General features: G+C 40.4%; 2 protein-coding genes across 2 annotated transcripts; both read right to left on the bottom strand.

Annotated features, from left to right (window-relative positions):
- Positions 1-18,766: 18,766 nt before the first annotated feature.
- Positions 18,767-19,141, bottom strand: LOC148023367 (mannose-specific lectin-like). The gene has a single exon (XM_087695377.1). It carries the CDS (start codon positions 19,139-19,141, stop codon positions 18,767-18,769), a length of 375 nt encoding a protein of 124 aa, XP_087551503.1.
- Positions 19,142-21,702: 2,561 nt separating this feature from the next.
- LOC148023366 (uncharacterized) lies at positions 21,703-22,563 on the bottom strand. The gene has a single exon (XM_087695376.1). The coding sequence runs from the start codon at positions 22,561-22,563 to the stop codon at positions 21,703-21,705; it is 861 nt and encodes a 286-aa protein (XP_087551502.1).
- Between the last annotated feature and the right edge of the window lie 227 nt (positions 22,564-22,790).

The raw sequence follows: 22,790 nt of genomic DNA, 5'->3' as shown, positions 1-22,790 counted from the left end.
AATGGACAAAGTATGTGCACATTAGACTCAATTCAATTAATGAGGAATTGCTGGGAAAAATGCAAAATTGAATGGTGAAAAGGCTTAGGGCAAAAACCATGGTTTTGGGCACATGGTTTGGGCATGTGTGGTGCATGAGGCAACCACTGCCAAGTGTCAGGAGCATGTGAGAAGGCGCCTCTTCTAGAGAGAGAATGGGCTCAGTTAACTGCTCCTAACACCCTCTCACTAAGGCCTTGCACTCCCCTATATAAAGACCCCATCCTTAGCCATTTTTAGAGAAAATTTTAGAGCAAAATTTGAGAGAAAATTTAGGGTTAAGCTTTAGAGAAATTAGGGTTAGGGTTTGTGAGATTAGGGTTTCACATTAGGGAAAACCCAAATTTCCTAATCACTCATTAGATTTAGAGAGAAGTTGACAGCGAACGAGCAAGGACCATAAGCGCTAAGGTAATCTTGTAATTTTCAAGTTGCATATCCTCTTAATTGCTGCAAATTAATGAATTTGAGCACTAGATTAAATTCTTACTCTCTTAATTAAGCTCAATTAGACCTCAATTACTCTCCTTCTCTCTACATTAATCAAAATCCTCTTACGTATCTAGTCAATTTCTTTAATTAAAGCATGCATGAGCATTTATATACTCAATGTAATATATAAAAGGATTCTATGCGTGTGGGTGTGTATAATTATGCTTAATTTACCAAATTGTAATTAGCGAGCGCTAATCACAATTAGCAAAATTATGCACAATTAGCAAGAATTGATATTTTTCTTGCGAAATTAGATAGCATATAAGTATGATGCAATAAAGAAACCCTCAAAAATCTATTAATATCTAATTATTAAAAAGTAATTACTTTTCCTAATTATGGAAAGAAATTAGGGAAAATTAGAGAATCTTAAAATTAAAAAGTGATGTGAGTATCATGTGTGAAGATTAGTGTAAGGATCGAGGAAAAATTATGAAAATCTATTTTTGAATTAAATAAGGGTAGAAAATCACTTAATTAGAGTTAAAAATGGAGCTAATTTAATTAAATAAAAGTATGAAATTTATAAAAAAGTAGAATTCTAGAGTTTTTTGTAGAAATCTGAATTTTCAAAATTTAGAGAGTTTTTCCTATAATTTTTGCTAATTTTAAGAAATTTTAATCAAATTTTTGAGTTAAAAATGACTTTTTAATTAAAGAAGATGGAGAAATTAATAGAATCTGCATTAAAATACCTAGAAAATTAGGAAATTTTAGTTTCATTTCAAAAATTGGAAATTAAATGAAATTTTAAAAATAATAAAGAAATTGTAACGGAAATTCATATTCACACTCTACGCTAACCTCAATCTATATGCGAAAATTGTCAGTTTTTTTTCAATTTTCCTCGTGAGCTTATTATTGTGTGTGAGTGAAAAATGGCCCCAAAATGCGCTCGCGAGTCCGTACACAACGAAGCCGGGACTAGCCGCGAACACGAAGCGTTGGGAGCAGCCACTACACACAAGGTTGTCGCTACTACAAATGTACACCAGGTGAGCGGAAAAGCTTTCAATTACGAAGTTCTTGAATTAAATTAATGTCATAATTTAAAGGCATTGCATACGCGACCTTAGTCTTAGCATAGGGACTAATTAAGAGAAACCTTGACCGTAAATGCGGACAATCGTCCCACGAAACTCGTGCATGTGTTTTAAAGTAATTTAAATTCAAAAGAATGTTTGATCTTCCCAAATGGAAGTGTTTGAATTTCCCAAATTTTTTTGGCAAAAAAAGCAATTTTTTAAAATAAGGAAAGTTCTAATGGGTAAAATTGAATTCTCGCCAGCTGGGTAGAATGGACGGCTTTGGTTGTGTGAATAAGTCCTATGGGCGTATCCTCCACCCCATTGGGACATTTCCCCACTCTAGAAGGCTAGCGCATCGTAGCTTGAGATGGGATGAGCTACTCGTTTTTCTTGGGCAAGAGACGAGTGGTGCCAATAAGCCCGCCAAGCGAGGAGCATCTCCAAGGGGCAAGGGAACTTAGCGGGGGCTATGAGTCAATTAAAAATCCCTTAGTCACTTAGGACGAGATGTTAGCTACCCTCATTGGTATCGCCGGATTTTAGATCTTCTGATGTATTAGCATAGTGCTTGAGGCCGAGTCGATTGGAAGCGCAGGAGCTCGGAAAGCGGCGCAATGGAAAGGCACTAGAAGCTCGTATGGGTTGTGCAATGGAAAGGCACTGGAAGCCCGGGAAAGGGTTGTGCTGTGGATGAACTCATACACCTCGACAGGCCATGCTGGGACACAGAAACGCCGATGGAGGTAGCATCATTAAATAAAAGTGAATGATTGTAATTGAATAATGAATTTAAATCAAAGTAGGGACTGTTTTCGGTAAACAATTTCTTATCTTGTTTGAAATGTTTGAAAGGCTATTTTAACGAACAAAGTATCATAAATAAAGTAAAGGAACCTGTTTGTATATGTAAAACAGTGTGGTAGTAATTAGGAAACACTGGACCCTTCAAGGAAAGTGGGGAATTGGTAGTCCCGACGACTCCGATTCATGGCCGGATGGATCAGATAAGTTGGATAGCTTTCCAACAATTCTAGGTCTGTAGAAGACGGTAAGGATGAGAACCCAAATGAAACTTGTTTTAGGGGAAAGGTTAATAGCCGTGCCTCACACTTGATGGGGAAAAAGGCATTAACTCTATGAACCAAGTGCAAGGTTTATTTACTGTAATCTTGAGGTCGCAGATCTCGATTAACAGTTAGAGGCTTTAAGAGACCGTGTTTCCCCTTCAAGGTAGATAATAGACTACGATGAAGCAGTACGCTGATGCGAAGAGATCGGATAGACAATTTGCAGAGGGCGATAAAGTTTTCCTTCGAGTACGACCCAAAAGAAGTTCACTATCCCTAGGGAAGTATAAGAAGCTCAGTGCAAGGTATTGTAGACCCTACACTATTACCAAAAGGATAGGATCCCAAGCCTACAAACTAGACCTATCGGCATATCTCAAGGTAAATAATGTTTTTCATGTAAGTCTGTTAAAACCTTACATACCGAACCCAGATCATGTACTTGACGATGAGCAGATTGTCATGCCAAGTCAGAGTATTCTTGAGTAACAACCTGAAAGAATAGTGGAGACTCAGGAAAGGATTCTTAGGAACCGAGTCCTAAGAGAGCATTTGGTACAATGGAAGGACTACCCAACCGAGGATGAGACATGGGAAGACGAAGTTTCACTTCTCAAGGATTACCCTCAGTTCTTTGCGAGATGAGGACATCTCAAGTCCTTATGTTGGGGAGAATGTGATATCCCAACCTGAGGTTGTGCTATTCCGAATCTTTTTCTTACGAGAACTTTAAAGAGAATTGAGTTTTTAAAAGTGTACAAATTTGGCTTTCTTTTTGTACATTTTTTGAAGGAGTAATTACCGTATTCGCAAAGGATTCTTGTGCTATATGTGCGTGCGTACTCATTGGTCGAAAGGGATCGGAAAACGGACAAAGTATGTGCACATTAGACTCAATTCAATTAATGAGGAATTGCTGGGAAAAATGCAAAATTGAATGGTGAAAAGGCTTAGGGCAAAACCCATGGTTTTAGGCACATGGTTTGGGCATGTGTGGTGCATGAGGCAACCACTGCGTAGTGTCAGGAGCATGTGAGAAGGCGCCTCTTCTAGAGAGAGAATGGGCTTAATTTACTGCTCCTAACACCCTCTCACTAAGGCCCTGCACACCCCTATATAAAGACCCCATCCTTAGCCATTTTTAGAGAAAATTTTAGAGAAAAATCTGAGAGCAAATTTAGGGTTAAGCTTTAGAGAAATTAGGGTTAGGGTTTGTGAGATTAGGGTTTCACATTAGGGAAAACCCAAATTTCCTAATCACTCATTAGATTTAGAGAGAAGTTGACAGCGAAGGAGCAAGGACCATAAGCGCTAGGGTAATCTTGTAATTTTCAAGTTGCATATCCTCTTAATTGCTGCAAATTAATGAATTTGAGCACTAGATTAAATTCTTACTCTCTTAATTAAGCTCAATTAGACCTCAATTACTCTCCTTCTATCTACATTAATCAAAATCCTTTTATGTATCTAGTCAATTTCTTTAATTAAAGCATGCATGAGCATTTATACACTCAATGTGATATATAAAAGCATTCTATGCGTGTGTGTGTGTCTAATTACGCTTAATTTACCAAATTGTAATTAGCAAGCTCTAATCATGATTAGCAAGAATTGATATTTTTCTTGCAAAATTAGATAGTATATAAGTATGATGCAATAAAAAAACACTCAAAAATCTATTAATATCTAATTATTAAAAAGTAATTACATTTCCTAATTATGGAAAGAAATTAGGGGAAATTAGAGAATCTTAAAATTAAAAAGTGATGTGAGTACCATGTGTGAAGATTAGTGTAAGGATCGAGAGAAAATTATGAAAATCTATTTTTGAATTAATTAAGGGTAGAAAATCACTTAATTAGAGTTAAAAATCGAGCTAATTTAATTAAATAAAACTAAGAAAATTATAGAAAAAATAAATTCTAAATTTTTTTACAGAATTCTGAATTTTTAAAATTTAGATATTTTTCTTATAATTTTTGCTAATTTTAGGAAAATTTAATCAATTTTTTGAGTTAAAATGACTTTTTAATTAAAGAAGATGCAGAAATTAATAAAATCTGCATTAAAATGCCTAGAAAATTAGGAAATTCTAGTTTTGTTTCAAAAATTGTAAATTAGAATTAATTTAAAAAATAATAGGGTAATTGTAACGGAAACTCATATTCGCACTCTACGCTAATCTCAATCTATATGTGAAAATTGTGTCAGTTTTTTTTTATTTTCCTCGTGAGCTTATTATTGTGTGTGAGTGAAAAATGGCCCCAAAACGTGCTCGCGAGTCCGTACACAACGAAGCCGGGACTAGCCGCGAACATGAAGCGTTGGGAGCAGCCACTACACACAATGTGGTCGCTGCTACGAATGTATACGAGGCGAGTGGAAAAGCTTTCAATTACGAAGTTCTTGAATTAAATTAATGTCATAATTTAAAGGCATTGCATACGCGATCTTATTCTTAGCCTAGGGACTAATTGAGAGAAACCTTGACCGTAAATGCGGACAATCGTTCTAGGAAACTCACGCACGTGTTTTAAAGTATTTTAAATTCAAAAGAATGTTTGATCTTTCCAAATGGAAGTGTTTGAATTTCCCAAATTTGTTTTGGAAAAAAGAAATTTTTAAATAAGGAAATTTCTAATGGGTAAAATTGAATTCTCACCAGCTGGGCGGAATTGATGGCTTCAGCCGTGTGAATAAGTTCTATGGGCGTAACCTCCACCCCATTGGGACGTTTCCCAACTCAATGTGCAAAACCGTAACACGCTCCAAGGTACTCAATGCCCATGGAAACCTGATGAGACCGATTGGGCCTCCACATCAGTACCACACAAAGAACAGAGTGTAATGTGGGGCATCCATACACTACGAACTCCAGGACGATGTGCGGCCTCATAGTCCGTAGGTAACACGGCCTCAACATCTACAGCAACAATGGGCCGGATTAAGATGATGGGAGGCCGGCGGTGCTTAATAGGAGGGTACATCGACGATGAGCCAGACACGGACCCAGAGGAGCCGTAAACCCATTCAGACGGGGAGCCTAGTGTAGGCGGCAAGGCACCATGGGAGGACACGGAGATCCCTCCCATCCACGCATCAGGCCCTCGAGGCAAGGTACTACCTCCTCGAGCTCTACGAACCACAGAAATGCCCGTAGAGCCTGAAGATGAACAAAACAATGAAGATGATGAGCAACAGCCTAGCAATGAAGGGCAGGAGCTACAAGACATACTTCAATAGTAGCAACACGCCCTTGCACGGCGCATTAGAGGCAAGCATAATTAGAAACCTCAAATGTAATCTTCCTTCTGTAATGAAAAATACTTTTGTCTATGACTATGTCAGAGCGCTCTAGCTCCTTTTCGATTGTGTAATTAACTAATTGTACACGAGCGCTCTAGCTTAAAATTCTTATTTTGATATTTTTTCTCATCTACAAAAGTTCTTGCGGATGACACGAGACTTGCACACCGACCGGCGTGCTGGTGATGAATTTATTTTTTTGTCAGCTGTCTGCTAGGCGCCCCTGTGTGGCCAATAATCAGCCTTCCAAGGATTTTGGATGGTTGATCTACGCGCCTCTCTGGCCAAGGCCCCTACAGCCACACAGGAGCCCCTAGCAGCTGACAAAAAAAGAATTCATCACCAGCACATACCTGTTTGTCAGTCCACAAGTCTCGTATCGTCCATATCAAAGCAATAACTTTAATTTCAACTGAACAAAAAGGAATGAACAGAAGTTGTGCAACAAAACATGTGTTTTCATTAAAAATCATGTTTACATTCGACCGTCATTTCCAAGAAGTTTATTTACAAAGTTTGTGCAATGCCGCTTGGCTTTAGGGACCTTAGCAAGCAAAAGGGTTTTGGTCATGGCATCAAGATCATCACTGCCTAAGCTTTGGTGTATCCCTATGTGGGCAAGCACTTTACCCCGGAATCCTGTGCTAAAGGTACCTATAGCTAGACCCTTCCTCACTAGGATTACATAGTTAGCCCCTTGGTTTATAGGGGAGAGGCACAAAAATTTTGAGAGGGCTTTCACTGCCCATACATAGAATCGGTCGACGGGTGTGAAGTCTATGTGCAGGATGGCAATATCTTCCTTTGGCATCCTCTCGATATAGTGTACGATTGCCGCTTGTGGGCCGAATGCCTTGCGCGTGGCTCACCCATGCGTCCATGTCAATTACGTTCTCCAAGTACAAGACATATTAGTACTAGCAGTAAAAACCAAACTGTACTGAGCGACATAAGGCGTTTGTTTACCTCATCCAAATCGTCTTCCTCTTTGTTCGTGTTAAGGTTAATGGAAGACCTTTTTTGTGTGGTGTCTTTTTCTACTTGGAGTCGGGCAGGGGGGTGCATCGTCCTCTGCAACGAGCAATGCTTGGATGGCCATGAATTCCTCTTCTGACACTAGGTCTTGCTCTACATTCTCGATCTCCTCGTTCATGAGGGTGACAGTTTCTAGTACAGAATCACCAAGGGGGAGGAGCATGTCACTCGGGGGGTTAGCAGTGTTGTCTAAGGGGAATTCAATCTTGATGGCAAGCATCCCCCAAGCATTCATCCATTCGAAGGTTGCATGCTTTATCCAAATCATGGAGAAAAATAGGTAATATCTCGCCCTGGTTAAGCTGTAGAGGAATCCATTTACCCTTTTTAAGCATCCAATGCTCATAATGAAAGCGAATATACAATGTTGTGCGAGATCTTAGGTATCTTATGCTAATATTTTGCCCCATGTTGCATCTATAAGTGTACCCATTGTGCAGTCCTTCCTCCACAATTGCACATTTCTCACCAAGTAATTCCTCAAAAAGCTCAAATTCAACCTCCTTGTATACAAACATAGTAGTAGTTTGGCTGAATGGAAGGTCATGAAAAATGTGCACAAAGACATGGATTGCACTACACCAACTCAAACATAGAGATCTAGACGTTGTTCCAAACTTCATTGATGAACAAATATCCATACTGGTCTTATGCTTGAGGGCAAACGCTGACCAAGCATCTAGTTGGGGCCATTCTAAGCTATGAAGATCAGGTGGTGAGAGAGGTTCGAGTTTACCATACTCTCCCACTTTATTAGGAATAATATACGTATGCGAATAAAAGAATACCCTCATCTGATTGAGTTGTGATGGAGGCATTCCAACGAACATCACCTCCCCAATGCTCGTATGAATCGATGTGAATGTACTCGATAGACTTTGGAGAGTTTGCTCTTCAACGAGACTTGAGGGGAAGATGACTACAAAAGCACCAAAGTAAGTAAGCATGCAATGATTTATATTGAAGTTGAAGAGCAACAATGTGATACATGAAACAAGAAACCTACAATTCGTAGAGAATGCCCTCTATCAAATGTTATTACGTTCATGTATGTCCGATAATCCAATGGACAATCGCCACCACTCTGCACATTTCTTCTCCTTGAAACCAAGAAGCCTCCCTTTCCAATGTCGGTCTAATACATCGCGTTGCCGCACACGATAAGGGCCAATCGCTGTGGGTTGCATGTAAACCCAAGAGCCTCTCTCGAACCTTGTTGCTACCCATTCTCCACCATTGTTCCGTGTGTTATGCAACACAAGTTCTTCAATTTCGTCTTTTGGTCGTTGATGGTGTGTGCACAGGGTGGTCATTTGAATGGAGGAAGGGGGGAGCTAGTATGGCTTGAGAAAGCTAATGCGAGCTTCTAAGAGGTTTGGTGAAGTGTAGGTTGTGGCAGCAATGGATAGCTTGAGAGAGAGCTGATGGAGAGAGTTTTGATGGAGAGCTTTGGTGAGGTGCACCAAAGGAGGGGTTGAGATGTATGCATCAATGGAGACCATGGGAGTCTCAGATTAGGTGCACTAATGGAGAACTTGAGAGTGGAGAAGCAACGGAGAGAGCTTGGGAGGGATGGTGCACTTGTAAGCTAGGAGAGCTTGAGAGAGCTTAAGAGTGGAGAAGCAACAGAGAGCTTGGGAGGGATGGTGCACTTGGAAACTTGGAGAGCTTGAGTGTGGAGAAGCAATGGAGGGCTTAGGGTGCAAAGGAGATGATGATTCTTAGCAATGGAGAGCTTGAGAGGTTTCGAGAGAGAAAATGGGAAGGAGAGGATGTGGACTAACAAAAAGTTTACTTGCAATCAAAGGGAGCTTGGGAGAGGGATACTAGAGATAGGAAATGCTTTTTTGACCGTAGTATAGGTTGGGAGGGAGTTTTAGAGGGAAAAAGTGAAGTTTTGAAAAAGTTTCATTAAAAAAAAAAACTAAGGTTTTTTTATGCACAAGATTTTTTGGTGGGGCTAAAAATGCATGCATTTAATAACCCCCCACTCCCCCTACCTAACCCCACCCCCTACCCCCCTTCCTTCTCTCTAGGGACGAAGACATAATGAGGCTGGAAAAGTTGACTTCCCCCTACTCTATGGAGGGCCCCAATTGTTACCACCATCCTCTTCCTATTGGCCCATTCATAATCACCCCTTAATCTAAAGGGCCCTTTTGAGGTCCAAAATTTTCCTAATGGGGCCTTCTTTTCCACAAATTTGTCATCCTTTTTTACCTATTCTCCTATCAACTACGATAATTATTAGGAAATTTACCGTGACGAATAAGAAAGATAAGAAGAGGTTCCCTAGAGTTGGCCACAATCACCATGAGCACTACCTCTTCTTTCAATCGCCATTTTGAGGACAAAATGTAGTGTGAACCCGCACCCTAGGTTTAGAGAAAGAGAGACAAGGGGAGAGAGAGGCAGAGACATAGATATAGATAGAAAGAGAATACCATATGACCCCTTAGCCATAGGGCTAGAAAATTGTAAGACTCAAGAAGAGAGACAAAGAGAGAATGAAACGAGAGAGAGAGAGAGAGAGAGAGAGAGAGAGAGAGAGAGAGAGAGAGAGAGAGAGAGAGAGAGAGAGAGAGAGAGAGAGAGAGAGAGAGAACCCTATGACCCTTTGGCAATAGGACTAGAAAATTGTAAGACTCAAGAAGATAAAGAGAGAAGAGAGAGAGAGGGGAGAGAATGAAAAAAAAGAAGAGAGAGATAGAGAAAGAGATACAAAAAAAGCTAGATAGATAGATAGAGAGAGAGAGAGAGAGAATACCCTATGACCCATTGGTCACAGGGCTAGAAAATTATAAGACAAAAGAAGAGTGAGAGATAGAGGAAGATAATGAAACAAAAAGAGTGAGAGAAAGAGAGAGAGAGAAACATAAAAAGATAGAGAGAGAGACAGAGAGGGATTATAGAGATCATGGACCTAGATATACCATCTAGCACTACTGTAGCCATCATCGTTGACCCTGCTTCTAATACTTGCTTCCATTGATCAACCACCAAAGAAGGAGCTTGATAGATAGGTTACTAGGCCATCAAAGAGCCATCTTGATGGATACCTAGGCATTGAGAAGTACTTCAAGTTTGGTGTGCAATTCATTGTGTTCATTACGACAAGACTCCTACAATTGAATGCATCATGGTCGTGGAACAATATACTTGTGTTTCGATAAGTTTTGGGGTGACCAAATTATTTTTGGGGATCAGCAGGGCCAACCATCTTTGTAACTATATTAGGACCAATTTGGTTTCCAATTTGTAGATTATTGAGCCTGGTGAGCCTAGGAAGTTGGTTTTTATATATGTAGATTTTTGATCATGGGATGTGGGCATATAGGCTGCCTAGTTTGCTTTGTGGAGGAGGCTTTTTTGAATGCAAGAACTAAAGGAGCTCTCATCAAAGAGAGTCATGTGATTTTCATCAATTCCTGCATGCAAATGAGTAAGAATTAGGTTTATTTCTTTTACATGTGTGTACTCCTATGCGTTGATGTGCTCTATGCATGTTTTGAGTGACCATGTGCATCATATGTGTCGTGTGTGTGCAAGAACTATGAGAGGTCATAGCCACTCATAGAAAACTCCATTTCCCTTCATACTTCAACCATACGATCCTCTTAGCATATAGATTAGGGGGGTATATCAAGTCATCACCATTTTGAGACAAAAGCATCATATACACGATTGTGTTAGATTTGGTTTTGGATGTGCACGAAGCACACCACACACTCATATTGTGTTTCAAAGCGTATACACACCTTAGGTATGAAACCAAATCTTTCCACTATGTTTTATTATGTGTGTGCATGCATCACACTCCCACAAGAGACCTAGACACTCAATACTAACCCAAAATAGGTCCAAAAAGTGTAAACAGTTGGTGCAAACCCTTACAACCATTATGGCAAACCCTTGGCTATGGATGCATGGTTCAACAAGTTCCACATTAGTGTCCTTGCACTGCTCCTATAGCAACATGCCAGTAATGAAAAGTACAACTGCTATGAAGCCAACACTACATTATCACACGAATTTCTAAGGCTAGAGAAAATTACACATAGGTTGCGGGCTAATCATTTTTGCATTGAAAACTTACAAGATGAGTTCAACTCCATCACCAACAGAGCAAATGCTAGAATGACTAGAGCTCAAGATGGCCAATACAGGGCCATAGCTATCAAGATCCATCAGTAAATATGCGCACTTTGTGAAAAAGGATCTCCCTACTTTCTAAGATCCTCACCATCGCCTGTGTTCCCATTCACATAAAACGTGAAATCACCACCAACTTGCCACGCCTCATCTGTTTGGGAGAACTTGAATGGGACACATAAGGGCTTTCTTTTTCACAAATTTGTCATCTTTTTTGACCTATCAACTACGAAAATTATTATGACATTTATCGTGACTAATAAGAAAGATAAGAAGAGGTTCCCCAAAGCTGGCCACAATCACCACCGGCACTACCTCTTCTTTCAACCACCATTCTGAGGACGGAATGTAGTGTGGTAGGGGGAATGTAGACCCGCACCCTAGGTTTAGAGAAAGAGAGACAAGGGGAGAGAGAGAGAGAGACATAGAGACAGATAGAAAGAGAATACCATATGACCCCTTGGCCATAGGGCTAGAAAATTGTAAGACTCAATAAGAGAGAGAGAGAGAGAGAGAGAGAGAGAGAGAGAGAGAGAGAGAGAGAGAGAGAGAGAGAGAGAGAGAGAGAGAGAGAGAGAGAGAGACTCGAGAAGATAAAGAGAGAAGAGAGCGAGAGAGAGGGGAGAGAATGAAACACAAGAGAGAGATAGAGAAAGAGATACAAAAAAGCTAGATAGAAGGATATATATATATATAGAGAGAGAGAGAGGATACCCTATGACTCTTTGGCCATAGGGCTAGAAAATTATAAGACACAAGAAGAGTAGAGGACGATAATGAAACAAAAAGAGTGACAGAAAGAGAGAGAGAGAAACATAAAAAGATAGAGGGGGAGAGGGAGAGGGGGAGAGAGAGGGAGAGGGAGAGGGAGAGGGAGAGGGAGAGGGAGAGGGAGAGGGAGAGGGAGAGAGAGGGAGAGAGAGAGAGAGAGAGAGAGAGAGAGAGAGAGAGAGAGAGAAAAGAGAGAGAGATTCAAAAAAGATAGACACAGAGAGAGAGAGGGAGAGAATACCCTATGACTTTTGTGGCTTCTTGGCATTAGGGGAAGGATGAGGTCCATAGGGGCCCTTTAAGATGCCATGGGCTAATCAACATGATTAAGAGAAAGGCAAATGGGTGTTTGCCATGTGGAGAAGAATGTTGGGTTTTTAAGAAAGTCTAAAAGATTCTTTCAAAGATTACTTGTGTACTTTTTCTCTCTAGAAAAGTGGGAGGGAAATTTTTTGATTTTCGGATCAACATATGCAAAGATTACAGATCTGGAATCTACGCATTGAAATCTTTCCATAGATATGTTACATGATATAGTTTTTCTCGTCCTCCAATTTTAAATTGGTTTTGGTGGGAAATTTTAAAATTTGAAATTCTAGCCGTTTGAAGAAAAGAAGAGCATCCAAAGTTAAAGAACATTAACAAGTTAAGCCAAAGTGCTTAAAATTTTAATATGGCAGCTAAAAGGGCCCCTATGGACCTCAACCTTCCCCTAATGTCACAGGCCTAGTAAAGAGGCCTTGCGACCTAGAAAAGAGACCTATGTAGCCCGACATAGGCCTAGAAAGGAGACCCCTGTGGGGCCAAAGGGCCATAGGGCTCTGAGTGAATGATGTTAATAAATTGGTATGACTGAGTCCTAGTGGCTAAAGGGCTATGGGCCATAGGGCTCTGAGTGAATGATGTTAATAAATTGGTATGACTGAGTCCTAGTGGCTAAAGGGCTATGATTGAGTCCAATGGCCCTTTGGCCATAGGGCGTGAAAACTCAAAGACTCTTTGGCAGTAAAACCCAGTCACATAGACCTAGAAAAGAGACCCCTATGGCCCTTTGGCATAGGGCTAGAAAAGAGACCTCTATGGCCCTTTGGCATAGGGCTAGAAAATTTAAGGACTCAAGAAGAGAAAGAAGGGGGGCAAAATGAAACAAAAAGGAGAAAGAGATAGAGATTCAAAAGAGAGGGAGCACCCTATTACTCTTATGGCAAGCCGGTCACACAGGCCTAGTAAAGAGGCCTCTGGCAAATAGAAAGAGACCTATGTAGCCACACATAGGCCTAGAAAAGAGACCCGCCATAGGATTATGAATGAGTGATGTAGAGAAACAGGTGCGTATGAGTCACATAGGGCTTTGAATGAGTGTGATGGCTAAATGGTTGAGATTGAGTCCTCTAGACAAAGGGAGTTGTCACTCTTGGCTAAATGGCTATGATTGAGTCCTATGTCCCTATGACCATAGGAATAGAGACTATATTGCTAAATGACTAAAATTGAGTCTTATGACCCTTTAAGACACGAGGCTAGAGAAGTCTATCTCATCGAATGACTAAGATTGAGTCCTATAGGCCTCTAGTCATAGGGCTAGAAAATTCTAGTACTCTTTTGCAATAGGAGCTAGAAATGAGGGCCATGATTGAGTGGCCACCAAAAAACTACTATGACCACTCAAGCTCTATACCAAGACCTATGACTGATTTTTCTTAGCCCTATAATGGATACCCTTATAGTAATAAGAGGTCTTCATTATTGAGTCTTGTGGCCCTTTGGCCATAGGGATATGGATGAGTGAATATAAAAATATCTCTAACTGAGTGGTCTTATGCCTCCAAGGATACCTCTACATCAGTAATAACTCTTCATTCTTGAGCCGTAATGCCGAGTGGATTACCATTCGAGACCTAATAATGAGATTGGGTGGTTATTGCCTAGAAAGGAGACCTCATAGAAATCTCTCTCTTTGAGTCCTATGGCTTTTTGGCCATAGGACTATGACTGAGTGGATACCATAAAGCAGGAATAGAAAAGAAACCTCTCCATATTTAAGAAATATTTCTTAATGAGCCATATGGCTATGTTTGTAAGGGCCCTTAAACATTAAGAAACCTTGCTTGTTGAGTTTTATGGACCGTTGACCATAGGACTAAAATAGAGATGTATTTTCAAGGCAGCTAAAAACCCATATGGCCAAAGGGTTGTATGGCTATTAGGTTATGATTAAGTCCCACGGCTCTTTGACCATAGGGATATGGGGTTTCTTTCAATAAAACAAGTTGATATTCTTGAGAATAAAATCCCTATAGGGCTATTCATCAAAGGAGAGAAGATGCCTCTTACTTGTTTGAGTGACCACTAATAACTCTTATGGATTTGGCCATAGGGGTGTGGGGCTATTATATATGGTCCTTAAGATCGTTGGAAACACTTTGTAAAAAAAATTACTTTGTGGACACCTTTGTAGGTGAGATGTCACAACAACAAAAGAACCAAACCACCTTTGGTGGATGGCACTATAGAGCCTAAAAAACAATGGGATTTGGATTTTTGCTCACCATCTAGAGGCATTCTAGAGTAGGTTCATTTGATCTTTAAGGATTGCCATGACTCTCCCTTCAAGAATTGTGGAGCTGTTCAATATACGAAAGCAGACACATGCGGCATTGATAGGTCTTCATGCCTTTGTGTGAAGACAACAGAGGGTATATCTTATCTAGTGAATCCTTTGGCCTTGAGTGTTGTATCACACATGGCCGAGGGTGAGATGATGATGATGAAGGTGGAATGGTTAGAAAACACCTCTGTGAGGAGCTAGTGAGTGCCACCACTTTCATCACTGCATTAATGACAGTAAATCAATATCTCTTGAAAAAGGAAAAATGATAAGAGGAAGCGTCAACATGAAGAGAAAGATGCAGAGCCAATCAAAACTCTGAAGGAGGTGGGGACAACAACATCAGAGGTCAAAGATATTATTCTGCATGCAGAGCCAATCAAAACTATGAAGGAGGTGGGGACAACAACATCAGAGGTCAAAGATATTATTATGCATGAGTTTATAGAGATCATGGACCTAGATATGCCTTCTAGTACTAGTGTAGCCATCATGGTTAACCCTAATTCTAGTGCTTTTTTTTATTCCATTGATCAACCACCAGAGAAGGAGCTTGATAGATAAGTTGCCAAGACATCAAATAGCCATCTTGATGGATACCTAAGGAATTTAGCCGTACTTCAAGTTTGGTGTGCAATTGATTGCGTTGATGTATGTTGATTACTACAACCTTGTGTCAGACTCCTACAATTGAATGCATCCTGGTCGTGGAACAATATACTTGTGTTCCGCCAAGTTTTGGGGCGACCAAATTATTTTTGGGGATCAGCAGGGCCAACCATCTTTTGTATAAAACCATCTTTGTAACTATACTGGGACAACTGATTTTGTTTCCAATTTGTAGATTATTGAACCTAGTAAGCCTAGGAAGTGGGTTTTTATACTTGTAAATTTTTGGTCATGGGCTGGGCATAGAGGCCGCCTAGTTCGCTTTGTTGAGGAGAATTTTTTAAATGCAACAACTAAAGGAGCTCTCATCAAAGAGAGTCGTGTCATTTTCCATCAATTTTTGATTGCAAATGAGTAAGAATTAGGTTTATTGCTTTTACATGTGTGTACTCCTATGTGTTAACTATGCGTTGATGTGCTCTATGCATGTTTTGAGTGACCATGTGCATCATATGTGTTTTGTGTGTGTGCAAGAACTATGAGAGGTCATAGCCACTCATAAAAAACTCCATTTCCCTTCATACTTCAGCCATAGGTTCCTCTCAGCATATAGATTAGGGGGGTATATCAAGTCATCACTAGTTTGAGATAAAAACATCATATACAGGATTGTGTGAGATTTGGTTTTGGCTGTGCATGCAACAGACCACACACTCATATGGTGTTTCAAAGAGTATACACACCTTAGGTATGAAACCAATTCTTTTATATTATGTGTGTACATGCACCACACTCCCAGAAGAGACCTAGACACTCAATACTAACCCAAAATAGGTCCAAAAAGTGTAAACAGTTGGTGCTTCCAAAATCTTGTCAAATTTTCTCCAAACAGCCTTATAACCATTATGGCAAACCCTCGGCTGGATGCATGGTTCAACAAGTTCCACATTAGTGTGCTTGGAGTGCTCCTACAACAACATGTCAGTAATGAAAAGTACAGTTGCTATGAAGTGAACACTACATTCTCACACAAATTTCTAAGGCTAGAGAAAACTTACGCATAGGTTGCAAGCTGATCAATTTCTCATTGAAAACTTATAAGATGAGTTCAATCACATCACCAGCACAATAGATGCTAGAGTGACTAGAGCTCGAGATGGCCAATACAGGGCCATAGCTATCAAGATCCATCAAGAAATATGTGCACTTTGCAAAAAACGATCCCCCTACTTTCTGACATCCTCACCACTACTTGTGTTCCCATTCACATCAAATGTGAAATCGCCACTAACTTGCCACGCCTCATCTGTTTGGGAGAACTTGAATGGGACACATAAGGGACTTCTTTTTCACAATTTTGTCATCTTTTTTACCTATTCTCCTATCAAATACGATAATTATTACGACATTTACCGTGACTAATAACAAAGATTAGAAGAGGTTCCCCAGAGCTGGCCACAATCACCACCAGCACTACCACTTCTTCTAACTACCATTTCGAGGATGGAATATAGTGTGGTAGGGGGGAATGTAAACCTGCACCCTAAGTTTACAAGGATCTTCATCAAAAAATGATCGCTCAAGGCATGTTTTACAGTTTTTTGACATTTTGGGTGACTAATCTAAAATCCTGCCAAACCTTGCGAATATATCCACATGGTAATATGTTCGGGCTCGTATGAGTTTCACTTTGTAACTTCCCAATCATCTGAACTCCCGCCCATGAATTTAGCTAGAACTAGCCTTGATAGCACTCAAATTAGAAGAAACTTGAGTTTTGGCTAGTTTTGGACAATACCTAATTTTTGGCCAAAACTCCTATATAAGTGAGTGCTCGTGTAAAACCCATCCTTTTTTGCTCCTTTCTCAACTCCCTCTTGTGGAGAGTGAAGAAGCATACTTGTGAGAGCTCTCTACTCTCATGAGCTTGTCTTGGTTAAGGAGGACTAATCTATTGCTTATGTTTATGCTAAAGCATGTCTATTGCTCTCTCTCTCTCTCTCTCTATTGCTTACGTTTATGCTAAGGCATGTCTATTGCTCTCTCTCTCTCTCTCTCTCTCTCTCTCTCTCTCTCTCTCTCTCTCTCTCTCTCTCTCTCTCTCTCTATCTTCTTGCTTGTGTGAATGCATGAGTGTTTGCTTGAGCTTGAATGCACGTGTGTGTGCTTGAGCCTAGTGTAGGGTTTACATTAGGGCTAGCTATGCATTGCATTGAGAGCCCGCAAGTGTTCTTGCCCATGTGCTTGAACCATACCTGTGCAGTGAGAAGGAAGTGATAGGATTAGAAGGAGCTTCCTTCAAGCTCTTCTTCTCCAAACCAAGCATCAAGGGGGGCCACTCCAAGAGCTTGAATCACAAGACCAATACTCCATTGTGAGTGAAGCCTCCATGCACCAACTAGGTTGGCAAAGGTCATTTCCTTAGGAACAAATACGATTAGGATAGTGTCTACACAATAGACTACATGGCAATAGAGGCCCTTGAGATTTTAGACTCTCACCACCACCTCATAATGGCATCGCTCTTATGAAGACTCATCTTCGTAGCATTTGTGGTTATGATATGGTTCAAGTAATGGATCTTTTGAGTGAAAAATCAAAATTTAGATTCCTTCCCAAATACTTTGATCTTCTTGATGAAATTGAATATAGCACATATTAAGTACTCTACGTGTTCTATTTTTTGTTTATTATAAATCATTATATCATTAAGGAGAACTACTATATTTTTTCCCAAATATGAACCTAAAACTTTATCCATCAACATCATAAGTGTTGCTAGAATATTTTTTTAAAAAAAAGCCCATCCATGCTTGGCATTTGGTACTTATTTCTCGCCATTATCTAGTTAAGTGTATAGTAATCTATTAAGAAGCACATGCAACCATATTTTTATTTGCGAGAAGAATGGGAGAAGCCCACGATGAAGAATTTAAGCATATAAATTCAACTAGAAATCATGCATAGTAAGTGCATGAGTCTAGTAGAAATGGTGGATATATTCAAGCACAGACGTGCAAATACTAGAAATGCCATAACTACATAAGTCTAGACGTGCGAATACTAGAAATACCGTAACTACATAAGTGTAGACACGTAAATCTGGTGAGTTTAGATTCCTAGAAACAAATGTGGGATGAGAGAGAGAGAGAGAGAGAGAGAGAGAGAGAGAGAGAGAGAGAGAGAGAGAGAGAGAGAGAGAGCACATGCAACCATATTTTTATTTGCGAGAAGAATGGGAGAAGCCCACCATGAAGAACTTAAGCATATAAATTCAACTAGAAATGATGCATGGTAAGTGCATGAGTCTACTAGAAATGGTGGATATATTCAAGCACACATGTGTGAATACTAGAAATGCCATAACTATATAAGCCTAGACGTGCGAACACTAGAAATACCGTAACTACATAAGTCTAGACACGTAAATCTGGTGAGTTTAGATTCTTAGAAACAAACGTGGGATGAGAGAAAGAGAGAGAGAAACAAACGTGGGATGAGAGAGAGAGAGAGAGAGAGAGAGAGAGAGAGAGAGATTGCAGACGATGAGAGGTGGCCATTGTTTTATTTAGCTATATAACACCTGGGCCCAATCCAGTTACAACACAGGCAGAAACACCACCCCTCTTCTATAAGTAGTGTAACTTGTATGTAAGCTACTTCTTGTCGACGCAGTTAGACCAGACGGACACGTCAGCGCCGTCATAGATGACGGCGTTGCCGTCGTTCTGCAGCACTAGCTTGTAGCTGTCGTCCTTGAGAGGCTTGTCGGAGCTAGCCCACTCCACCGTGCCGCAATCACCGAGCACCAGTAAGCGGCCGTCCCTTTGCAGGCAGGCCCGCTTGCCACGCTTAGCTGTGTTGCTGTGCCAGACGGCAGTTCCAGCTGGCGACTTGTACTCCACAAAATTCCCATCACCCTGCATGATCAGAGAATACTGCCCATTTTCCGAGGTCAAGCTCTCATCCGTCGCCAGCTCTTGGTCGGCGTACAAAATGGAGCCATGTTTCTTCGCCTGCTCTGCTGCCATTTTTCTGATCCTGATCTTCAGAAGGTGCTATTAGTTCTTCTTCTGCACTTGATCATCTCACCGCCGTCTTGCCTCTTTATAGGCGCTAACGTGCAGGTGATAATTGCCTATTATGTCCGCATTATCTATATTCGCGGCATTATCTTTATTATTCCCTTTTTCCTTTATGCTCATAATTATAGCATTCGTGGTCCATGGAGAGAGTGGACATAAGATGCGGTGTATGCGCCGTATCGAACAAAGCTTGGCATGGAACACCATACCACCCTTCTCCCATGTCCCCACCAATAGCAATAATACAAGCTACAACACAAGCACTCATCACTCGAACACTATTCAAAATATGCCCACCAAGGAAACCCAAAGGTAGTGTAAAAGAAAGCATCCATTATAGAGAGAGGGGGTGTGTGTGTGAAAGAGAGAGAGAGCGAGACTCCCACACACACACAACGACCTTATAGTATTGGCAGAGACATGTGCCACACGATCTCTACCAAAGCATTATCTATGTGCTATTTATGATTATGTTCGTATGTTCTTAAAAATCTCACCATGTTGCTACTTAATTGAAAACATTGGAGGAGAGAGAGAGCTAGAACACTTGCAAGCACACACACCCACATGTGTGCATACACACATAGTACAACACACCATCCTTACAAAAGCATTATCTATGTGCTATTTATGGTTATGTTCTTAAAAATCTCACCATGTTGCTACTTAATTGAAAACATTGGAGGAGAGAGAGAGCTAGAACACTTGCAAGCACACACATCCACATGCGTGAACACACACACACAGTACACCAATCATCGGTGTACCAAATCGGGTTTGTTCTCATGATATAGTTTCTCTAGCACTATGGGGGGGTCGCTGCTTTTTAAAATCCTTTTTTGCATATTATTTACTTACAAAAGGCTTCCATTTTAAAGGGGGCATTTACATATTGAATAGAAATAGAGTGTGTTTTAATAATTAAAAACTCATAGATAAGGGGTTTTAAAAATACACCTTTAACACATGTGATATAGAGGGTTTATGGATAGTGAACCGGCCCTTGAGATATTGCGAGAAGGCCTGAGGGAAAGAGAACCACCTCTATAAATAGTCCTTTTGAGAGCCTTGGAATGAACAACAACCAAACATGGTCATCGCCAACTATAGCTCGAACAAAGAAAAAACAAAACAAGGACCAGAGCTAGATTGCCCTTGAACATTCACCATGCCACCAACACCCAAAACAATAAAGAGACGCGAAAAATACACAACTTGAGAATTGCTCTAGGCACCAAGATTCAATCACAGGGGCTTAGTAGGATGAGAGGAAAAACTCACACTCTCATGCCACTCTTAAACACTACCTGAGCACCTAGCAACAATATGGAATCTCACCTCTTAGTCTCCTCATCACCGAAAAGGATTGAGATTCTCTCCGAGAAAGGCCATAGAGGATCTTTCTTTGCTTGCGCGTGTGTTTTGTACTCGCTTCTTCTTCGGCTCAATCCTTGGTATCTTGTTCATGTTCTTTGTGTGGGCCAAAGAGAAGCTTTCCTTGCTTGATACAATCCTTGATATAATCATCATAGAAAAAAGAAAGCTAAGTGCTAAGTTAGGATGCATGGAGAACACATCTCCCTCATAAGAGTGACACTGAGACTGAACACGCATATACAAGAGAATTCAAACTCCAATCAATTCCAATCCCCTTCATAGTGAAACCATATACACACTTTTTGTTTCATGTCACTTGGGCCAAACCAAGAAACGACTTGGTTGGCCCTCCTCTTGACCTCGATGGATTGAAGTTTCTTTGCCCAATAGAATTTTTCAGAAATGTTTTATTTAGATCGACAAATCACAGCAGACAAAGAGACCCAAAGCGCAAATATCCAATGAAGTTATCAGAGCTTCAACACATAGGATTATCATGCACACTATATCAAAGATTTGCGGAGAACCACCAGGCTGAACCTAATAATGGACAAGTGGCAATATACCTTGTTCAACAAGTATATTTCCAGGACATATTAGGAAGGCAAGTTATGTGGCTGCAAAGAGCCAAGAACGCTGGCATTGGCATGGGTCATCCCGTCGATCGAAAGCGGGCAAGAGAGATGGGCATAGAATTGAAGCAGACAAAGCCTGTGGTACTCACCACCAACGACCATGACATCTTAACGAATTTTGCAGCCGAAGGCATGACTTTAGTGACACAAGGACTCACCGTAGACACTATGGTAACTCGCGTCCATGAGCTAGAGTTGAGAATAGTTGAAATGGAGTTAGAGAATCAATGACTAAAAGGAGTATGCAAGAGATATGAGGATGCACATGCTCCTCCACCTCCTATAATTGGCGATACTTTTGCAATTGATAAGCTCACACAAACTCGTGATTTTGTAAATTTGGATTAAGACTTGTTGATATATAGACAACTTTTGTATATATCTTGGTATTCAATTTCAAGACCTGATACATGGAATATAATTTTGAGATTCTGTCTAATGTATCGTTTATGCTATTCTTTTCCCCTGCTATGTTTTTTTAGTCTTTAATGCATGTTATGTTGTCTTCACTCTGTCAATAGTAGGGACTATATCATCCACATTGGAATTAGTTGAATCAACCTCCCATTCGTTCTCAGACTCTGAACCTTGGTCTTTAGAAACAACCTTGTGCGTTCGTCTTCGATGTGGCTTCCCTTCTGCATGTGTAATACGAGTTGCAATTGATGACGACCTATGAAGCAGTCGCATATTACAAAAGCAGTACACTAGGTCTCTTGCCCTTGAAGCTTTTAAACGATTACGCCTCTTAGTATGAATGAAATCATATGCAGACCAATTTCGCTCACAACTGCCTGAAGATGTTGCCACTGATAATACCCTTCTTGCCACATGTTGAAGCTCTACTTCATTAGAACCATACTCATTCCACTGAACAAGTGAACTTAAGCATGTAATGGCATCTAAACACCACTTGTCACTAAACTTTCCCTCTCTACCAAAAAACCGTATGCGACCATAAAATGCACGTTTTCCATCTTCCCCAGGCAACAGCTGGGCACACACAAAGTGGAAATTTCGAGTCACCTCATCATTCTTTGTTTGATCATGCAATTGAAACGAAGGATCTAGCATGAATGCAGCACCATGTAGGAGAGTGTGCATCCTTGCCCATCGTCTTTCTGCACAATTGGCTATCTCTTTACGCTCTACAAGCTTCAATTTTTCAAATGATTTTACCTTGCATATTGCTTCAGACATGAGCCAGTATACTTTACCAAGTACAAATTTGTCACTGTCCACAACTCTTAGCAATTCTACAAATGGCTTAGTGACACTCACAATTTTGTCCACCTTGACCCAAAATGCATCTGAGCTGATTGTTGCTGCGCATTTCGTTGCTGTAAGTGCATGCATCTAATGCTTAGTGACCCATCCAACCTATCGTCCATCTGCAATTGTTTCCCTCAATGCATCTCCCACTTCCAATAAACGTTCAAGGACATAATAAGCAGTAGCAAAGCATGTAGCACAAAATATGCATAATACTTTTTCCGACCTTGTGCGAAAGAGTACATACGTAAATTGATGCTCCCTGATGCACTTAACCACATGATGTGCCTCTACTAAAGTAAGTTTTGAAA

This window comes from Lygodium microphyllum, chromosome 16 (genome assembly GCF_053477565.2).
Source record: "Lygodium microphyllum isolate KBCC chromosome 16, Lygodium_microphyllum_v1.1.10, whole genome shotgun sequence".
Classification (NCBI taxonomy): domain Eukaryota; kingdom Viridiplantae; phylum Streptophyta; class Polypodiopsida; order Schizaeales; family Lygodiaceae; genus Lygodium; species Lygodium microphyllum.
Note: the sequence above shows the minus strand (reverse complement) of the source record. Positions and strands in the feature narration are given on the sequence as shown.